At 38.1% G+C, this 22,126-nt stretch overlaps 1 protein-coding gene across 1 annotated transcript in view; it reads left to right on the plus strand.

Annotated features, from left to right (window-relative positions):
* Window positions 1-22,126, plus strand: part of LOC111872909 (ATP-binding cassette sub-family D member 3) — a 66,941-nt gene that overhangs the window by 21,293 nt on the left and 23,522 nt on the right. Inside the window, exons 3-10 of the mRNA XM_023867186.2 lie at window positions 412-599; window positions 2,578-2,647; window positions 4,550-4,576; window positions 6,784-6,854; window positions 11,379-11,559; window positions 15,304-15,516; window positions 21,028-21,097; window positions 21,193-21,290. Of these exons, the coding sequence (XP_023722954.1) occupies window positions 412-599; window positions 2,578-2,647; window positions 4,550-4,576; window positions 6,784-6,854; window positions 11,379-11,559; window positions 15,304-15,516; window positions 21,028-21,097; window positions 21,193-21,290 (918 nt within the window). The remainder of the gene's footprint in view (window positions 1-411; window positions 600-2,577; window positions 2,648-4,549; window positions 4,577-6,783; window positions 6,855-11,378; window positions 11,560-15,303; window positions 15,517-21,027; window positions 21,098-21,192; window positions 21,291-22,126) is intronic.

Here is a 22,126-nt window from a genome sequence, read left to right on the forward strand (position 1 = left end):
TCAGTGTGGAGTTTGTTTCTGATGTTTTGGAGACTCTCTCTTCATCATCAGGGTTTGGCATCAGCCTCTGAGACACTAACTCCACATTGACATAATCAGTTACCCAACAAGACTTTAGTGTAGAACAACACAAGCTTCAGGATATCAGAATACTTAGGCAACAATTTTCAACAGATTTGAAGCATTTGTTTTTATAATTTAAAATGCTTGTACTGGATGTCTATTCATGAATGATTGCTCCATACATTTAAACTGGATTCTAAATGCCCAATAGTATGTCAGGTCCCGGTTATAATTTTATTTTGATTTTCAGATTAATGCATATATTTATTTAATAATATGATCAGATAATGTTGGTATCTGTGTTACCCTGTACAGCCAGTGGGTCATGATAAATATATGGTTTTGCAGAAATCTCCCCAGAAGTCGAAAGCACGTGTGGATGCAGTCTTCTTCCGTCAGTTACGTCATATTTTGTCAATTGTGATCCCAGGTCTGTTCTCAGCAGAGGTTGGGTTCTTGTGTCTTATTGCTTTGGCACTCATATCTCGTTCTCTCTGTGATCTGTGGTTGATCCACACCAGTACCTACATAGAAAAGTAAGTTTGCATAAAGTTACATAGACATTGAAAGAACTTTGTGACTGTTTTCCTGTAAATACGTTCATATATAACAAAGCCGAGATGAACATATGATTTATACAGGTACAGGTTTGTAAGGTCTTGTTGAGAGTTTCTGCTTGTTGTGATTTCTTTACTTGGGAGTACAGACAGCATAGCTTGAATTGTTCATACAGTGTTCAGCAGGGGACTGTGACAGTTTTTAGCCTTGTTAATGGGGTATAGAACTGAATAAAAAGACAACACTTTCACTGGTAAATCAATAGTATAATGGAATTCATTGGAGCATATTCATTTTTTTTAGAAATAACATTTATAAGTGATCCCCACACCTTATGATACATTCTTGAAATCTTGACAGGAAATTCTTCCTAACTCTTTGCAGTAATGCTGCTCTTATAATATCAGCAGAATAATTGCAGACACTGCTGATATTTTGAAAACTTTCCACTCACTGTAAGGACCCCCATACACACACAGTTTGGCCTCCAGTTTGGCCTGCACAGTTGAAGACTGAAAGGCAAAACTGACGTCTGTGGTGCGGCAGGCCGGCCAATTGTTTGGACTGTTGGCCTGTGGGAAACCCGTCAGTCCATCAGTTCTGCCTGCAGGACCGTAGCACGTGACGTGTGTGACTCAACATTATAGGCTGGAAGACTGTGATTGTGGCATGAAGCCTGCCGCTTTATCTGTGCGTGTATGGGGAGGAAAGGGAGGGGGTAAACTGTCACAGTTTTGCCTGTAAGGTCAATCGGAAGGCCAAACTGTGTGTGTATGGGGGGCCTAAGACAGTATTACAGGAATGAATTTGACCTTGTCTGTCACTTTGTAACTCATGCCTAAATCTCCTTAGGACCTCTACTGCCAACCTATGCTCAGTAAATATTTTAATGATGAGCACTTTGTGCCAATAGCAAGTTCTCCATGATTACTTATGACTGTACTATCTGAAGCAATGACATAGATCAGAGAACAGTTAGCACCGACACACCCTCCTGCCCTATCAAATTCATTCTTCCGGCTACAGCAGCACTTTGAAAATGTAATATTGCACTGCTACTCCCTATATCATCATTATGTTTGTGATCTTCAGCACACAAAGAATATTGCATTCAAAGTTTGAAGATGCATTTGTGCTCTGTCACTATCACACAGCAAAACAGAACTCTATTTCACAAGATCACAAAATTCTTTTACAATTTGTACAGGTATGGCCAGAAAAAAAGCTGCATATTTTTAAAATACCTGTGATATAGAGCTTTTCAGAACATGGGTTTAATCACCTTGTCAACTCTCATTAGCCTGAATTTACGTGCTTTTATTAGTATTTGGATTGTCGGGCAGTACTTCATTCCTGTATTCAGAGGTGTGTAAATGCACTCTCTCTCTTCCCTTCCTGCCCCTGTCTCTCAAACACATGTACACACATTGGTGCCAAAAGTTTTATTCTTCCCATGAAATATTTCTGCGAACTTAACCCTTTTTTTGCTTGCTGACAGCTCACAGGTGCTCTAAAATATAAAACAGCTCATAAGGCTGATTGACCTCCTCCGTGGTCTAGTGGTCAGAGTTTCTGGCTACATATCCAGAAGGCCTGGTTCGATTCCCATCACTACCAGAGTTTCGGAGAAGTAGTGGGTCTGGAACGGGGTCCACTCACCCCCATGAGAATAATTGAGGAGCCATTTCAAGGAAATAGTGGCTTTGGTCTAGAAAAACCAAGATTAATGGTCGGTTTCTGTTCCACTGACCATGTGACACCCTCTGTCCGCAAAAGTTGGCACTAACTTCGCCCACGAGCGGCTGTAGCTCGGTTGGTATAGTTCACTTGTGGACTACAGGCCACGGAGTTTAGTTTTTTTTTTATTTAGTCATAAAACCGATTGTCAATAAAAATCGTTCATGTAATATGTGACTGTACTCTGTAACAACAGTTTGGTTTTGGTTTTTTTTTCAGCGCAATTGTCAACGGAGATAGGAAATTGTTCATATCGAAATTGATTGTTTTTATAACTGCAATGCCTGTGGTAAGTTGCATGACATTTTTACATCTGTAGCAGAGCCTGGTTTAAATGAGCAGTTGCTCAGGACAGCTCACAGTTTTGAATCCATGAGAATTTTTTTTTTCATTGTACACTATATTATTAGTAACATGCTAGAAGTGTAATTAACTTTCTTAAGAGTTTTCTGTGAAGTGCAGGTCCATGTGTAAACCAGGTTTTGTACTAATGACTGGTGTGTCCTTTGAGTAGCATTCTTGTATATATCTTATGTCACTTGTAGTAACCTCAGAAACCAGGTGAAATTTTTGTTAGAATTTTGTAATTCTAGATATTAAATTAACGCAAAGAGAAAACCAGCCAGTTTTTGCAATGGCAAAAATGTTTGTCACAACTTTCAAGATTAAAGATATTCTATTTATTTGTTAACTGTGGTTTATTTGATGATGCTTGACTCTACAGCGTGATAGATTTATTAGTGAAAAATGAAGTGGAAGCTATGTGGAAGGAAGCAGTCATGGCCATATTTGATACATTGCCTGGAATCTGCTTAAAGGGACTGATTAAAATCATGAAAACCTTAATCAGGATATCTGCTACCGAGACCGAGATTTTAACCCTGAACCCCATGAATAAAGAGAAAATTAATGATATTTAATCAGACGTTTATGCCAGTGGATCTAACATTTAAAGTTGTGTTTAAATCATTTAAAAGAATCAAACCATCTATAATAAAATATAATTTAGAAGCCATGAGAGGGAAATGTATTGTAACTTGGTAGTTTGAGAGTAAGCCAAACAAGAAACCAATAGGAGGAGGCAGCACGCTGATCCTCCTTTTGTTGGTTTCTTGCTTGACTTAAATTTTTGACCTTGAAAATGGAAGCAGTATGTTCCTCCAAAACATAGGCTATCTCCAGACTAAACAGTGTTGTAACCCAGAAGACCATGCTGTTCATAGTCACCTCTGTGAGAACCTGTGTTTGTTTAATTTGTTAAAATAACACAACATTTCCTCAGGCTATGAAGACAGTGCCATATCATAGGTAAGATTAAAAAGTCACAACTTTTGCTAATAAATAAATATATTGAAATAATGGCAGTATTTCTCATTCATTTCTGTGCCGTAACACACTAGAATGCAGTGCTAAATCTCTTGGCATTCCAAATTGTATATTATTGTAAAGTTGCATGTATCTTCATCCTTTGTTTTTATTTTTATGAACACTGTTTAATGTGCATTACAGTTTATTAATACCATAATAAAAACAAGTAACAGGAAGATAAGATATTATGCTCCAGGATGGTCATTCTGAAAAAATGCAATATGTAACAGATATTGAAAGTCTGTGCAAATGCATTTCCCTATGGATATTTTCTTTTAGTTCGTCTGTTGAGGGGTTACTTATTTTTCATATTTATATATATATTTCCCCCTCGTTGGTGTCTCCACCAACGTGTCTCCACTTATCGTGGTGAGGGGGTTTGAGTATGCCAAGGACCCTGAGAGCTATACCAGCGGTAGCGTAGCTACTGGCAGGGCCTCCCTTGCTGGACAGGTCAAAGGGTAGGCATCAGACGAAGAGAGACACCAAAAACTGATGCCGGAAGCAGCGTCATCAGCAGCGACTTGAAGCACAGAGCAAATGATGCTCGAGATGGTTCAAGTTCGTATAGCAACAGGCGTGANACTTTTCCTGGATAGTCTCTTCCCAAAAACAGAAGATCGCATTAAGTGGAGGAACTGTTTTGGAAGAGGCTGTGGACCTGTCTGACAGATTACTCATGAATGAATGAATATATATTTAGCACTTATTCCTTCTTCACTTCAAATTTTGCTTATTTTTGGTAAACTTTATTTTGATAAATACCTTACACTATTTTATATTTTGCGTGTTTGTGGTTTCAACATTGTCTGTTTTTTTTCAGATCTCTTTGGTGAATAATATATTAAAAGTAAGTCCATTTTCAATTTTTATGCTTATAATAAACATGCATAGTAATAATTTGAGTATGTCTTAACATTCTTATCCTTATGTACAAATCTTACGTAAAGTTTTAAATTTTGTTTCCACTCCAAAAAGCACATCTTGTCTCTGATACAAAGGTCAGTCACAGTTATTGTAAATGTGAAATTGCCCCTGTGCTTAACTAATTAAGCAATACACCATAAAGACATGGGTGAGTGGATGTATAGATTCATGTTTTCTTGGCCTCGGTACTAGTTGGAGGTGAGTGGTCAGCTTCACGCCCCGGCCACTTTACCCCCGGGGAAAGAGCCTCCGTTAGCCATTGGTTAGTAGGAGGCTGGGTAGGCCCAAGAGTCTGTCTAGACAATTCTTGCCCCTAATGGGACTAGAACTCCTTGGTTGTCCAGCCTGTAGCCAGTCGCTATACAAACTGAGCTATCCCGGCTCCCCCAATCGTTTATTACATTTGGAAAAATAATTGCTGTTTATTCTGAAAACTAGGTGGAACCCATAAAACAAACTTTGTTGGTATAATGCAGAATTCTTGAGTGCTGGAGAAGGTGGGGTACATAGAGCTACTACTGTTCCTTAAAAAGTTGAAAGGTATAGAATTTGGAAATATAACTTAGGTAAAGTTTTCCGCTTCAGTTTGCTTATGAAAAAATCAAAACAGTAGTTTAAGGACTGCCTTTTGGTTAACTGCCTGTACAATCAAAATCATAAGATGAACAGCTGGAGGCCCTTTCTTGATCATTTTATGCCGGTATTCAATTAATACTTGAAACATATCTGCTGATTATAAATTCTCTGGTTAGTACCTGGTTACAATTTGGGGCCCAACTGTTGTTCCACAGTTGTTGTGTTAGTATCTGGCTGCTGTTTGAGACTGAGCCATTGTTTATAATTTTGTGCTAGTACTCAGTTGCTATGTGGGACTCGAGACACAATTTACACTTCCTGTAGCATTATATGGCTACCAGTTCAAACCCAACTATTGTTTCACATGAAGAAAGTCATCTTCTGGGTTTAGGGGCCGTGTATTCTTCATTTTGGCTGACGTTTCGGAGGTACGTATCGCCTCCATCTTCAGAGCAGGTGAATGGCTTGGAATGCAGAGCTGTAGCTGTAGCAGAGCTGAATGTAGCTGTAGTGATAGGAAGTGAAAGGCGCTGCTTATATACGAAGTAGGCAGGTGGGGTGGTTAGGGAGAACGGACCAATAGGAGCAGTGGAGAGTGATTAAGGCCATATATGGTGTTGGTGGCCTGTCCCCAACCAACCGGTTCTTCTTGTCTACCGCAACTTCCTAGTGCTATTGAACTCAAGTTTCCTGGATTCACCTGCCGTTCTCCCCCTCCCTTAGCACACAACACCATATATGGCCTTAATCGCTCTCCACTGCTCCTATTGGTCCGTTCTCCCTAACCACCCCCCTGCCTACTTTGTATATAAGCAGCGCCTTTCACTTCCTATCACTACAGCTACATTCAGCTCTGCTACAGCTACAGCTCTGCATTCCAAGCCATTCACCTGCTCTGAAGATGGAGGCGATACGTTCCTCCGAAACGTCAGCCAAAACGAAGAATACACGGCGCCTAAACCCAGAAGACGACTTTCTTCATGGTCATCGCCGTGAAAACCTCAAAACTTACATATTGTTTCACAGTTTTTGTGTTAGTATGTGGCTGCTGTTTGAGACTGAGCCATTGTTTATAATTTTGTGCTAGTACTCAGTTGCTATGTGGGACTCGAGACACAATTTACACTTCCTGTAGCATTATATGGCTACCAGTTCAAACCCAACTATTGTTTCACAGTTTTTGTGTTAGTATGTGGCTGCTGTTCAAAACCCACCCACAGTTGTTAAATTCTGTAGCAGTACTCAGCTGCTGTCTGATACTGTTTGCAGTTTCTGTGGAAGTACATGGCTACAAATTAATATCTAGTCACCATTTTACAATTTGGTGTTAGTATCTGGCTGCTACTTGATTTCTGTGCTGGTACTTGGCTACAGGTTGAGTTCTAGCCACTGTTTAGTGCATGGCCGAAATTCTAACCCAGGCATCTGTTTTATCCCCAGCATTTAGTGTAACTTCTTCTATGTATTCTGCACTTACAAGTGTTCTAGGCAAACTTTCTTCGTGTACTTGGGATGTGGACATTTAATATTATTATTCTTAAATTCTGTTCCCAGTACAGTATCGGGGAAATGAAACTTCGGTTAAGAACAAGACTAACACAGTATCTGTATGACCAGTACCTCAAGTAAGTAATGTATTTGTGTTTTAAAACCTTTCAATACTTAGCATGCTATTGACAATCACATCTATGGTAAAAATAATTTCAGTAAATCAGATCATTTTTCCATGTTTCTTGATTTTAAATTTCCTCTCACTTAGTTTTTGTTGTCATTTATCTGTCTTGCTGTTAATTATCCCCCTTTTAAATTTGTCTCTATTTATTGTCAAATCCATTATCATCATGTACATAGTACATGTATTAACGTAAAACATCAGATCTGAAAGTATGCATCTTATTGTGTTTGAACTTCAGCTTAGAATGTGCAAACTAATGTTAACTTGTGCATTGTCATGAGTGTACAAATTGGACAAGTAAGCAAAGAGAAAACTATGTATATGTTGCTGTCTTGTCACCAAAATGCAGGGGAAAACCATGACATAAAGGTAGGTAAAAGATTGTTTGAAAATGTGGCACAGTTCAGATATTTGGGAACAACAATAAGAAATCAAAACCTGATTCAGGAGGAAATTAAGAGAAGATTGAACTTGGGTAATGCTTTCTACAGTTCAGTCCAGAACCTTTTGTCTTCATGTCTGCTGTCCAAAAACATAAAAACTGGAATATACAGAACTAAAATTTGGCGTGTGGTTCTGTATGGGTGTGAAACTTGGTCTCTGACTTTAAGGGAGGAATGTAAACTGAGGGTGTTTGAGATCAGGGTGTGGAGAATATTTGGACCAAAGAGAGATGAAGTGACAGGAGGTTGGAGAAAACTGCATAATGAGGAGCTTCATAACTTGTACTCTTCTCCAAGTATAATTAGAATGATCAAGTCAGGGAGGATGAGGTGGGCAGGGCTTGTAGCACGAATGGAGGGGGAGAAGAAGAAGAAGAAGAAGAATGCATATAGGGTATTGGTGGGAAAGCCAGAGGGTAAGAGACCACTGGGAAGACCAAAGCGTAGGTGGGTGCACAATATTAAAATGGCTCTTAGAGAGATGGGATGGTATTGATTGGATTGATATGGCTGAAGATATGAACCAGTGGAGGGCTCTTGTGAACATTGTAATGAACCTTCAGGTTCCATAAAATGCTGGGAAATTCTTGAGTAGCTGCACAATTGATGGCTTCTTGAGAAGGGCTCAGCTCCATGAGACAAATTGGACTGTATATACTGTTTGTTTTGCATTTTGTTTAGTACAGAGATACTATAGGTTTGACTGAATTGCAGTGTGCATTTATTTATTTTTCCCTGCATTGCATAACAATGTGTAGGGCATTTCTTACTATTATAAGTCTAGTAAGTCAGCATGCTAATGTTACATCATCTAGCTGGAACAGTTGGTAACTTAATTACAACTTTTATGGAATAGTTTGAATTGATTTGCATTTGATTTGGCTTATTCTAAAGTACTTTACCAAGGAATTATAGAAGCTACAATCTTATATACTTTGTATAAACCAGGCATGTCCAACTTCAAACAGGTTGTGATTGACTTTTTAGTGTCAAAACTGCCAGTGATCTGCCACCCCATCCTATTGTCATACCTTGCTTTAAGCAAAAATATTGGTAAATATAACATGACAAATATGTTTATTGTAAAAGCAACATACATTGAAAGTACAGACTTACCTTGTTCGTTAGTGAGACATCTGGGCCTGCATTTCACCCACCAGCTGCTGGAAGTCAGGTGAGTATTGGGTGAGGGCCAGTTTCAGGCAATCCTGGAAATGTTCATCTGTCATTTTGGAACATTGTTTACTCTTTGTCATTTTTAGGTAAGAAAACGCAGATTCGCACAAATAAGTCGAACTGAAACATAAGTGTACAATTTCACTGCATCTTTTTAAGCTGGGAAATTTGTGTCTAGACACTAACTTCCAAAACGATTCTTGTCCAGCACGAGTCTTGAGAAAAATGTCATTTGTAAGGGTTAATATCTCATTTTCAAGGGATGCCTTGCTCAGTGGGTAATTTTCACAGATAGTAGCTGCAGTTTCTTTAATGTTTAAATCTGATTTGAACGGGAATGACAAGTACTCTACAACTGTTCTAATTTTTTGGAAGTCACAGAATCTATTTCTGAAATCTTGGATAACAGAACAGATTTCGGTCACATACTTCTCTGTCTGAAAAACAAAATAAGTATATTTTTCCAGATGGTCTTGCGTATTAGGAAAGTGCTCAAAAGTATTGTTTGTAAAGTCAGCCATCATTAGCTTGAATTTGCTTTTGTAGGATGAAACTGTACTCATCATCTCAGCAATGCATTTGTTTTTACCTTGTAGTTCAAGGTTCATATCACTTAGTTTACCTGTAAAAGCAGCAATAAATGCCAGGTCAAATAACCACTTCTTGTCTTCTATCTCTGCTTTCTCATCTCCTCTCCCCTTCAAAAACTGTTTATTTCACTAGCAAACTACGAAATTTCTGCAAAAATTTGTACTTACTCGGCCACCTTACATCTGTGTGCAAACTGATATCCGCTGCCCCTTCCTCAAGAGTTAGACTGAAAAGCCATCATTGAAGTGATTTTCCATGAAATGAATTTACAATTTTGAAAGCTATGTCCATAACAGTCTTTGTATTTAGTCTCTTACTTGCCAAAACTTGCTGGTGAATAATGCAGTGGTAAGAAAGGAAATTTCACTTTTGGGTGGAAAATCATCATGATACTTATTGCTATTGAGAGCATTCTTAATGACGTTCCAGATTACACTTTTTTGGCAAGGATACTGAGGCATTGCATTTTCCACTATATTGTGGTAACTGTTATCTGGCACACACACACACACACACACACACACAGACGCTTTGAAAATTAATAAAATAACGTGGGCAGAGCACTTACTGTCCCCTTGATTACACTGAGCTCATCCCTAAACACTATATTTGTTTAATGCACGGCAAAGTGACCAATCTCCACTAACAGCTAATGTAATAATACGTCTCACTTAATTCAACGTAAGGCGATTCACAGTTGACTGGAGGGAGGGAACGAAGTGAATCACATGTTCTGTCGCTCACTCTTGCATCAGAACCCATGCGGCTGACGAGTGATGAAGTAAGAGTTCACGTGATAAGGATAGAGTAGGGACTTCCCCACAGTTCACTTAACACAAGTGTAAATCAATTTTCATGTAAGCTGCATAAGAACAGAAAAATAGGAGTGACTAATATGCATTTTCCCTTCAAAATCTTAATATAATCATATTATATTATAAGTGAATTTACATGCTTTTCATGTATAATTTCCTTATAGGCCTAGGAGATCGACCAAAAATCGTCCCGCGATTGATGCATTGGACGTGCCTGGTATAAGCTATATGAGTATATATAATATAATAAACAAAAGGTTGATGAACAATTTTATTTTACATAATACTTTTGAAATATTAAAATGTTGGTTTCTAGCTAGTAAGTAGAAAGTCCAGCAGAAGAATTTCTGCTTGCTTGATTTTATTTTAATTATAATATAATATAACATAATAACTTGCTGGACTGCCTCAGAGAGACAGGCCAACTCACCCCGCCACAGACTGCTGTCTTGCCCAAAGTTGCTGTCACATCTGCTTGTCTTTACCTTTACCCTTACCCTCTATCCTTTCTCCCATATTGATAGGGCAGGGTAGGATGGTAGAAGGTCTTGTATTGGACACCAGTAAGCATAGGGGTTGCTTACAAATTGTGAAGTGCCTTCGGGGTAAAGATTGGTTAGGAGGTGGCCTAGTCTGCTCAGGATTGGTAGGCCAGAGATCTTATCACGTGGTCTTTACAGGTCATGCTCTGGCAGACAGGAAGAACACTGATGCTACACACCACCAATAATCAGCAACAACAGGTTGCACTTAAAGTTATTATTTATGAGGCACACTGAAGTTGTGGATACGGTAGCTTAGTTCACTAGTAATCTTGACTGTTGAATTCACTTTAATAATATAATCATTCTTATTGTTAGTGATCTAAAGTTGCTTTACTAAACTTCACTCTGTTAAGTTAATAACTTGCACTGGTGCAAAATGGGATTTAGTTCTTATAATTTAGAATGAGTGACACAGGTTTGTGATCATGCACTTCAAAAGCTAAAACCAGAGTACTCTGTTGGAATGAACTCTCTTGGAATAGAGGTTCCCTCCAAAATCCAGCCTTCAGTAAAGTTTCATCCTCCAAACCTACCTTACTGGCCTAGTTCAAAATCTTGAAGTTTTTCTAAATTTATATCTCCCAGTTAACAATAGGTGTTATGTGAGTGACTTTGGACATAAAATTCCAAATGGTGTTTATGACAGTGCTGTGATCTATAATGGTCATTGCACAGGTCTCCAGCATGCCTTCTTCTGAATTATGACACTCAAAAGATACAAGAGTTACATTTCTAAAGATGACATTGACTGTTCTGAACATGTGAATTTCCAAGAAATGGGTGGATGGTGCATCCACATGCACATGATTATAACAACAATATTAAGGATGTCATTTAGGTGGGAGATGTTTTCTGCCCAGGAATCTTTGTTGTACAATAAATTCATCATTTTGTTTTTCTGCAGGGGATTTACGTATTATAAGATGAGCAATTTGGACAGCCGCATATCAAATGCAGATCAGCTGCTCACCACAGATGTGGACAAGTTTTGTGATACAGTAACAGACTTGTACTCAAACATCAGCAAACCACTGCTTGACATTGTTATATATGTATATAGGCTTACCACACAGCTTGGAGGAAAGGTAAGTGATGCATGTTGTTGATCCTATATCCTATTGTCTTAATTTTACAGTCACTGTGGATGGGGTTTGGATTGTTAATCTGATTTATTGCACATTTATACAACTCATTACAACACTTCACAACCCACATCACACACAGACTTGTGTTATCAGTCTGTTACAGTCTTCACTGACTGTTTGCTTGGTAGTGGCTTCCAACAGTGAACATTCCCCTTCCTCTGGGTTCCTGAACTGTCCCCGGCCTCAGCTACCAGCTTTTCACAGCAGCAACTTACAACATCTGAAGACGAGCTGTTATCTGACTCATTCACTAACTCACCAGCCAGCCTTTTGCACTGACTAACTAACTTGTCCTGCTTATAACAACCCAGCATGGACCACATAGAAGACACCACTCCTCTGTTGCAGTGCAGTTGTTGCTGTGAAAGTGTTGCATTTGTTTCTGTTGGCAGAGCCATTACTTAGGAACAGCTGTTGTATAGTTGTTTATATCATGGTCGTTGCCTAACAACAGATCTACATGCTACAGCGTAATTAAGAACAGAGATGTGAATTATGTTCTCAAATAAATTTGTCATAATTGTAAATAAGAAGTCCTGGCTAATATTTGCAGTTTCTCTCCTAGTAGTTCGCTACCACTGACACAGTCACATATTTAAGGCTAAACGTTTAACTGAAAATTATATGTAATGGGTTCCAAAATTGTTACTGATTTAAATTAATGATATTTGTGCTTGTGTTTGATTTTGAGATAAATAATTTGTTTAAAGTATTGTTTCCTTTCAAAAACTAGTATTAATGAATAATCAGGTAATTGTCTTTTCCTTTCAAAAACTAGTACCAACAGAATATTGTTGTATTTTAGCGTCCTGTTGCACTGATCTTCGTCCATGATATGTAAGCAGGGTCCGTCTTTTAGCGCACTCAGTTTTACCTGTCACTTCACAACATGTTTCGGCACTACAGTGCCATCATCAGGTGCTCCATGTACGTCACTCTATTTCATTGCTTGCCATTACGTCGTAAAAGGTAAAAAGTATTTAAAAATGTTCATCAATTATAATAAATATATATATACTAAAAACTTGTTAAGATTGTTTATCTTATCTGTCCCAATTCTAACACCACGCATAGTTTCACCACTATGGGAGTCATTCCTCTTATTCTCAGGGTATATCATGTCTCGTGTTGCGTGTTCCCTGTTTGGTTGTGGGTGTTGACAACACCCGCAACCAGACAGGGATGAAATAGATTGATGTAAATGGAGCACCTGATGATGGCACTGTAGTGCCGAAACATGTTGTGAAGTGAGAGGTAAAATTGAGTGCACTAAAAGATGGACACTGCTTACATATCATGGACCTACAGAATAATCAGATAAACACTAATTGGCATCATCTTATACTCTTAGCTGTGGGTGGCTGGTTACTGTGGGGAAGCTATGAAGTGTTAACACTTTGTTTCTCATTACCCAGTTAAAGTTTAAGCCCTGACTGCTGTTTTAGCCCCAACATCCAATGTGGTATTTGTAGTAGATTATGAAACCTCTATGCAGCAAAATCCATATTATCATTGGAAAGTTTAATAATGGCTTATAGCTTCATTGTATAATTGTTTATGTATTACAATCTAGATAAACTGATTAAGATGGGTTGTGTGAGTCTTCCTAAACTGTATCAGCTAGGTCAAAATTTAATATCTGTTGGACAAGAAAGGATCATCAATTTTCAGAAAACTCTGATACATTTCAGATGCGTTTAATTATACATTAAGCAGACCAGAATGTTTCAGTAAAAGTTTGTAATATGTAGTATTATTTTACTCACAGTTTCTTCATGTAATATTGTTCTTGAGATAATGTTTGTCCTTTCCTAACACAGTCTAGAGTATGTTTAAAGGAACATCAGTGTCTTTGTTGATTTGTGGCTGTATGAATTTTAGTTTTAACTTTCATACCTTGACCTGGGAAGAAAATAATACACTCGTGTCAGGCTGTACAAGGGCCTGAGAGTGAGGCTGAGTATGAAACCATAATGCAAGGATGGTATGTTCAAGTGATAATAGTATTCCAGCCTGTAAAGCATCCTGTCATTGAGGACAAAAAACATATGAATTAAGTAAAACGGACATGTGTATTCCATTGGTTGACCACTCTCAACATTTGTAAATTGTTTTTAATTTGAATATGTACCATCTTAATGTTGCCAGGATAACATAGTCAGTATAGCGACTGGCTACGGGCTGGACGACCGAGGAAAGTCCAGAATATTTCACACAGTGAAATACTTTGACATGAATGACCAGAAGAGTTGTATTTACAGTGAATAATTAATTAAATATTTGATGTATTTTGAGAAGCATTTTCTGATTTAAAATTTTCAAAGATTTTGGCTGACCTCTTGACCTTCCAAATCTGCCACTGTTGTCCACTGTTGAACATGATTATAATGTAAACTACTCTTCTCCATATTATTTATAATGGTTTCCGTTTTGGGGGTGTTCTTGTCTGATGCCTCTTACCAATATTATGTTTTAAGGGATGTTTATTTTGAAATATGGATCCAGTGTCAGTTTATATTGTTAAATGATATGTGATATTTAGATGCATAGAATTTTTAAATCACCATTTTATAAAACTAGACACTGATTATAATTTTAATGCATTGACAAACACAGGTCAGGCTTCTGGCCTCCTGCAACCTTCTTACTTTGTACAGAATGTGTTAAATGACTGTTGGACCTTGTATGCAGTTTATTTAATTAGTAACTAGTAGTTGCGCTAATTGATTGAATTTAGCCACACTTTACAAACAAGTCAGTGGGTGCATACAGGAAGATTTGTCATATTCAGTTGACTCCGACTACATAAATCCTCCTCAAGCTGCCACTGAGTGAAACTGACACTTAATTTGAGGTCCTGAAAGGATGTATGGTATTAGGTTAAAAAGATACAACATTTATTAGATAATAAATTGTAACTACATGAGCTCTGTATTTAACTTTCACTTTTACAATGGTAGCTAATGAACTAACTGAAGCTAGGCATATTAAACTCTGTACATAGATAGTTCAGTACCATAATAACGAATTTTGTATGAAATATTAATTATATATCAACAATTAGAAATCGGACCAATGTAAGTCTGTGTGGTTATTTCCAACAGCTGTAATGTAGATATCAGTACTGCTGTACTGAAGTAGTACATTCTCTTCCTCCCCCTCCTCCTCTTCCTGAGAAGGAGGGGAACATGATGGTGGTGATGATGACGATGATGACAAAGACGACAATGGCAAGGATAATTTTAGCATATTTACAGTTGCAAGCAGTGAAAAGATTTTTTTTGGACTAAGATTCAAGGGTATGTTTATGTGTGCAAGTCCAACATTTAACCTCTCGACTGAATTTACATTTTATTGTTGGATTATAAATTTACATTTCCTAATTATGACATTAACAGTATAAGATTTGTGGGGCAGGAAGTCTCTGCAGTACAAAAGTAGGCTGTATCTCTGCTTCTCGTAACTAATGGAGGACAGAAAATTAAAATCTCTGTATCATGAAGAAAGGCATATGTCTGTTAGAATTGTCTTAGAGGTATTTATGCGTATAAATAAATGTTGTAAAGAATTGGTAGTTTGAGAAGCAAAATGTGAAAGTGAGTTGATGGTCAAGGCTTTGATCACTGCTGTTATAGTTCATGTAATAAATTGGGACTGTTTTGTATCAAATCTGTTTGCCTACAGACACCATCTTTATTGCTTGCCTACCTCATCATCGCAGGGTGGTTCTTGACATATCTGCGTCGACCAACTGGCCGGATGACGGTCACTGAACAGAAGTTGGAAGGAGAGTTTCGGTACATCAATTCCCGTCTGATAACAAACTCTGAAGAAGTTGCCTTCTATCAAGGAAACCAGCGGGAAAAGCTAATTCTTCTAGCATCATTTGAAAAGCTGGTTTGTATTATAATTGATGATTCAATGTTTTAGCTTTTAAATGCTATTAACAGATTTTTTTTTTTGTCCAGGTACATGCATATTTCACACCATGACATACTGTGGTAAAGCTCCTTGTTTGAATGCTGGCTTTGCACCCAGAAGAAGCTGACAAAGAAAAGACATGAAAACAGCATGCATTTCATACAATAAAATTATCTTTGCATGATCTGCAACATAAGTAGTCACATACAAGGAAGGTTAGGAATGCTTCTGTTTCCACATTTCCATGGGACAGAAATGCATTTTGAACCTATAGGTTTTGATTGTAAGTTTTGTATGAACAATAATTCAAACTAGCATACATTTTTAAAGCACACTGTATACAGGTATAATGGCAGGATAAGCAAGATAGGGCAGACAGAATTGTAATTCTAGTATTAACTTACATCAGCTTTTCTTTCAACTAAGGTTAGTTAGTTAGTTATTAGAGAGGGTGGGTTTCCCCATGCACTTAGACCTGTAGTGGTCCATTGTGCTTCCCTCTATGATTTCTACCAGTCTCTATATCCTACCGGTATTGGTGCTTACCATCAGTCCTGCCCAGCCAGCGAGACCGGCTCTACTGGCTGAGAAGTATCTATAATGCTTACCCCATCTACCGGAGGTATTAGTGACTGCTGTTGGGCGGCAAACGTCCGCAATTTTGGCTCAGTGACCTCCTTTGGAGGTATGAGGTTCTTTTACGTGCCGTAAAGCTACGACACGGGACCCACGGCTTAAAGTCCCTCCCGGAGGACTTACTCCCTGGACTTTTCCACCCTTAAAAATTTGACGACCTCCACCGAGTATTTGAACCCGCATACTACGAGTCATGAGGTGGGAACGTTTTGTCTAGACTACGGAGGCCGCTTTCAACTAAGGTTACTTTTTGTAATAAGGTGAAGAGCCTTTCTTTATCTTTAGTGCATTGAAAAGTCATTCTGTGTCAAATCAACAGACATGCAACATTCATCCTCTCCTTTGGATTTCAGTGAAGTCTGGGTGAGCTTGTAATTTGTAGATGTGATTGAATGTGTCAAAGTTTAGTCCTCTATACATTATAGTTTTTTTTTGTGGTAGGCATTCAGCAGCATGAGAAGGGTATTTTTGGTGTCACAGAATTTCTCAGCATTTCTCTAGCTCTGGCCCTAATTAAACTAGAGAGTTATTTTTGCCCTCATTTGGAAGCCAGTGAATACAGTTTGTAATAACGTGATTATCACATGTCCAAATTTAACATAGGTCAGCTTCAGGATTTACAAATTTAATGTTTGAATGTGAATTAAAAATGTATCCTTAAAGTCCTTCAGAAGAATATAATACATATTGTGGCGTATTTACACCATGCAGGAATCGTTGAGCTACAGAAATCTGTAAACATGACTATTTCACAACAATAAGGAAAGAGGTGTTTTCTCCAAGTGGAGCCAAGCCAAGCCCAGCCCAGCCACATCTCGCTGGTTGCTACACACCGTTGCAGTAAACATCCCTCGGCAGCAAAGAGTGTGTGTAACTAAGTGGTTAATAAACCCAATTACCAATCTGAACGGCATCTTCAGTAGCCAATCACACTACAATATATACCCATTGAATCTTGATGGCACATGAAAGGCATCATTAGATAATTTGTGTTATCATTATATATGAGTCTTCTAAGAGAGCCCATGGAAACATTGTATTCCTGTTGCAGTTAGCTGTAATGGATGTTCTTGAACGATCAGCTACTTATGAAGACTGCTCACCAAGTAGAAAATAATCTGATCCCAGTGTGCAAGCAGTTTCTTGTATGTACAATTGCTGATGCTGTTGAATTTATCTTAAGAATTAAAAATTAGCCTTGTTTTGACAAAATGGTAACTTTATCATGACTATAAATCTGTGAAGTCTCTTTTTCCATGAGCCTTGTTTTGAAATCCTGCAAGTAATTTTGTTATACTTTATGCAGAACATTACTGAATACTGTGTATAAAAATGTGATACAGTGGATTTTAAAACAGTTACATTGCTATGAACTCTGTGGTGATGTTTTTGACATTAAGTGACCTGAGAGTATGAATATGTATTTCTACATACTGATGGCAGAGACATCTTCCATAATGGCAGAATTATCAGCAGCCTTCATACACAATATACCACAGAACTGTAAAAGTATACAGGGTACATGTAACAGGTGCATTCTGCAGAGGTAATTATAAATGATATGCTAACATCCATCCTCTGAAAATTACTTGGAAGAAAAGAAAATGTAGCTGATGTGAGAAAGGGAAATTGTGCAGAACTATTAGGCTTATTTTGGACTCTATCCATCGTCTGGTATATATAAGACAAAAAACTGCAACGTTTCGGAGACTGGATCTGTCTCCATTCTCAGGTGGATGGGGTAGGTTAGAGCTACTTAGTTGGGCCCGTTAGAAAGAGCTAGTCTCAACCACTGGACCAGCTCTTTCTAACAGGCCCAGCTGAGTAGGTCTATCCTGTCCCAGCCACCTGAGACAGATCCAGTGTCCGAAACATTGTGGTTTTTTGTCTTATATATACCAGATGATGGATAGAGTCCAAAATAAGCCTACGGCATACACCATCGTCGGAAACCTTTCAAGGGAAATTGTATTCTGTAATTTTGGAGGCCTTGTTTTATATAAAATACATGACTTGGGTGAAGATGAACTGTTTTCCCAGCTGGTTATTGTAGTTTTATTCAGGAGGTGCTCAGTTCAAATCTTGGCCAGGTCACTATCCTGACCAAGGTTCTTTCATGGTTTTGCTCAGTCCCTACAGGCAAATGCTGAAATAGTACCTTGATTAGGCCTTGATGACTTCTTTCACATTTGTCAGCCATCACACTATACCAAGCTATATGTATTCTCTTTTTTTCCTCTCCCCAAATTTTGATATTTTGCTGAAACAGTTGAGACATTTGTTCTCATGCAGCTAGACCTATCATATTTGAAAATAAAAGACTTCAGCAGCATGATCAGTTGAATATACTAGAGAACAGCTTGTAAGAATCATGGTAAACTGAAAATAATATTACGTGTACACACATTGCTAGGCAATAGGTTGGTAAACAAGTTCACAGAAGACAGATTCTTGGTAAACAGTCCATTGCTAGGTTATGCAACAAATCTGACAATGGAAGAAGTGTTTTCAGTATGGTCTGCACCATGCACAGTGCTAAGCAACAGAACTGTAATCATGCCTACAATAAGTGTTTTCTGTGGGGTCTGTGTGGAAGGATTATAGGGGTCAGTGAAGGTCGTTTGCATTCAGTCATAGCTGAGAAGCCGTGAGTCACGGACATGACATCGTCATGGAAAGGAGTTTTGAAGACTCAGCTGTTAAGTGTTAACAGACATTGAAGACATTGTGTGCTGTAGTTACAGTAATCTTGAGAGTGTAAGAACTAATTGTAGTTACGACTAGTGAAGATCCAATAAACCAATTCACCAGTCCAAACCCACTTCTTAGTCACTGATACATGTGACAGCTGGTTTCAGGAGTTGGATGGACTGGATCGGAGTGATTGATTATTGGATTGGATTGGATTATTACAGTGCCATTTGACAAAAATGGAAAACATGGGATTCCTGAAAGCCATGCTGGCCAAAATGAACACCAACATGGAAACCAATCAAATGATGAAACCTAACCAAGAAAAGGCTCATGCCAATACAAAAGCAATGCAAAGGAAGGCTAACACAAATGTAAAGGAACTAAAGGAAGACATAAGAACTAATCAAGCCAAGACAAATGTAAGTCTAAAGGAAATGAGAAGAAATCAAATCTGGCCAGACAGAAATGAGATCCATAGCTAATGCCAGGATAGTGAACATGAAGGATGATTGAAGAGAGAGTGTCCTGCCAGGTATGATGGAGGAGTGTCAGGACAGTAAGGAGCTAAATCCAGAAGACATGGAATCCGAAGTGAACCATTGGGAGGTCCCTATGGATGAGGCGGCAGTGAAATATTCGGGAACAGTGAAGAAAAGGGCACAGGGGCTGGCATCTAGCTGCAGGAAGACAAGGAGAGCCAAAGGAACTGACCTGAAGAATTTGTGGATCCTGGAGGAAGTTGGCTGTTGCCTGCAGGAAGGTGTCCCACCATGCAAGGGTGGCATGGTGCAAGAGGAACATCATCAGGAATAAGTGGACTGGAGCCCAGGATGAGTGAGGGAGAAAGTGTGGATGCGCTACAAAGATGAAAGGGAGTGAAGAATCTAGGCGGTGAATGGCTGTGATGTCTGAGGAAACAAAATCTGAAGAATCTGATGGGAAAACATGGGAAATGTTAATGAGACTGCTAGGAAAACCATCAGACTGGAGTTCATGAAGAAAGCAACCAGAATGTCCAGCGGGTTGCAGGAAATGAGGGACTGGGCCTTGTGGAAGGGTCAGCACCCTCCGGAGCAGAAAATCAAGGACTGGGCATTGTGGAGGGGTCATCCCTCTCCAAAATGGAAGAAGAACCCACTAGCGGCATCAACATAAGAGCCGGAAATGTGGGAACACCAGCCATTTGGGATATTTTTGCCCCCACCATCGGAAAGAGAAGAAAAAAGAAAACCTTTGGATTATGGTGAGAACCTGGAGTAACCGGAACCTTATAAGGGAACCGCTCAGGACTAGCTGGCCTTAAGGAGGGAGCAGTGGTAGTGGTTTGAGAGCAGCCACCGCAGAAGAAAAAGAGAACTGAACAATGGGAAGGGATATGAAACCAAGCAGAGACTCAGGAAGGAAGAGCAGGCAGTACTCCTGTGGGCTGTTTGGGAAAAATAGCCTAAAGGAGGGAGCAATGTTAAATGTACATCCATTACTAGGCAACTCCTGCAAAGACAGATTCTTGGTAAACAGTCAGTTGCTAAGTTACGCAACACTGATACTGATACTGTCAATGATACACGTGACAATATTAATACAGGAATCATGTTTCTTATATAATCTCATAATCCAGAGAAATCCATTCTGTACAAGAAACAAAAAACTGCTCACTCATTTATGACCTGCTTCATAAATTATTCCATTCCTATAGTAACCTGGAGTTGCATAATTTCAGAGCTTTCCCTCACCGTCACCAAACACGCATGCGCGCGCACGTGTGTGTGTGTGGGGAGGGAGGGAATTTATACATTTAATTATTATAAAGAATAAGAGACTTAGGTAAGTTATTGTCAATCTTGGGAAATGATTTAGGTAACACATTTGTAAAGTTGTGACTCACAGTAATGGAGAGGTGGTAGTGAACTTTCCATTGAATGAGTTGTCTGTATATCTGGTAATAATTATCTGGACAGGTATTTGTCATTTTTTAAATAGTAGACCATTTGATGAATTTACTCAAAATTGTGGACTACAAAACAGTTGCTGGAATGATATTTTTGCTGTTCTTTCTGTTCAAAGAGATGTTATTAAATGACTTTTAAAAACAGAACCTGAGTGTGTATTCTTGTATCCATGTATTATGAGAATGATTTTATTACTAATTTTTTGCAGACCAGTCACTTAAGAAAATTCCTGGAGTTCCGTGTTGGAATGGGAATTATGGATAACATAGTTGCAAAATGTAAGTCTGTAATTGGAATGATTCTGCCTTCACCTACTAGACCTGACCAATTTTAATTTGAAGTAATGTCATTTGTTCTTTTTTTTTTTCTTCAGACATTGCAACTGTGGTTGGTTTTTATTCAGTGAGTATTCCCTTTTTTGCTGTTGGGCACCCACTATTGGCAGGATGTGGGAAGGTAGAAAGATTCAGGGTGAGTTATTGTTCTCTTTCTTAACTTGTGTTATATTCTGAATCTTTAGATAGACAGAAATGTGGTTGTTCACATGTATTCATGCTGATTTCTATCACTGTGACAGTATATTGGGTTTACAATATTATATTTAAGCATCCTGTTGCACTCCATACGATAAATGATATAATGATACAAAAATATATAAATATACAAAATATATAAAAAGAAACAACGATTAAACACACAACTCTATCACATTGACATACACAATGCGAACACATGGCAACGAACATGGAATAACATCGAACAATCAATAGAAGAAAAGTTACAACAAGATATAGAAACAACATATCTAAAACAACAACAAAAAACAAACAATATGAAGAAAACACAAAATATAGATATAACAAGCAAAAACATACAATACACGAGAGTAGTGAATCAAACAAATATACAATTTACACACGAAGAAACCCAGTTACTAAGTAAAGGCCTTAAATATAATCTACATCACAAGAATAAAAAATGGATTGAGACATTAGCCCTAGAAGCTGAAACAGCAGTAAATAACCTAGAAATAACAGAACAAAGTCATTATAGACATCTAATTGCGAAGAAACTAAAAGATATACACAAGAATAACGAAAGGAATAAAACCAATAAAGACAAGAAAGATAAAAGGGAATGGAAACAAATAATGAATATAAAAAATAAAATTGAAGAGAATAAACTTATTATAATGAAAGCAGATAAAGGAAAAACACTAGTAATACTAACACAAGAAGAATATAAACAGAAAATAAATATCTTCATACACAATAACCAATTCATAAAAATTGACAAAAATCTGACCC

This window comes from Cryptotermes secundus, unplaced genomic scaffold (genome assembly GCF_002891405.2).
Source record: "Cryptotermes secundus unplaced genomic scaffold, Csec_1.0 scaffold407, whole genome shotgun sequence".
In the NCBI taxonomy this organism is placed as follows: domain Eukaryota; kingdom Metazoa; phylum Arthropoda; class Insecta; order Blattodea; family Kalotermitidae; genus Cryptotermes; species Cryptotermes secundus.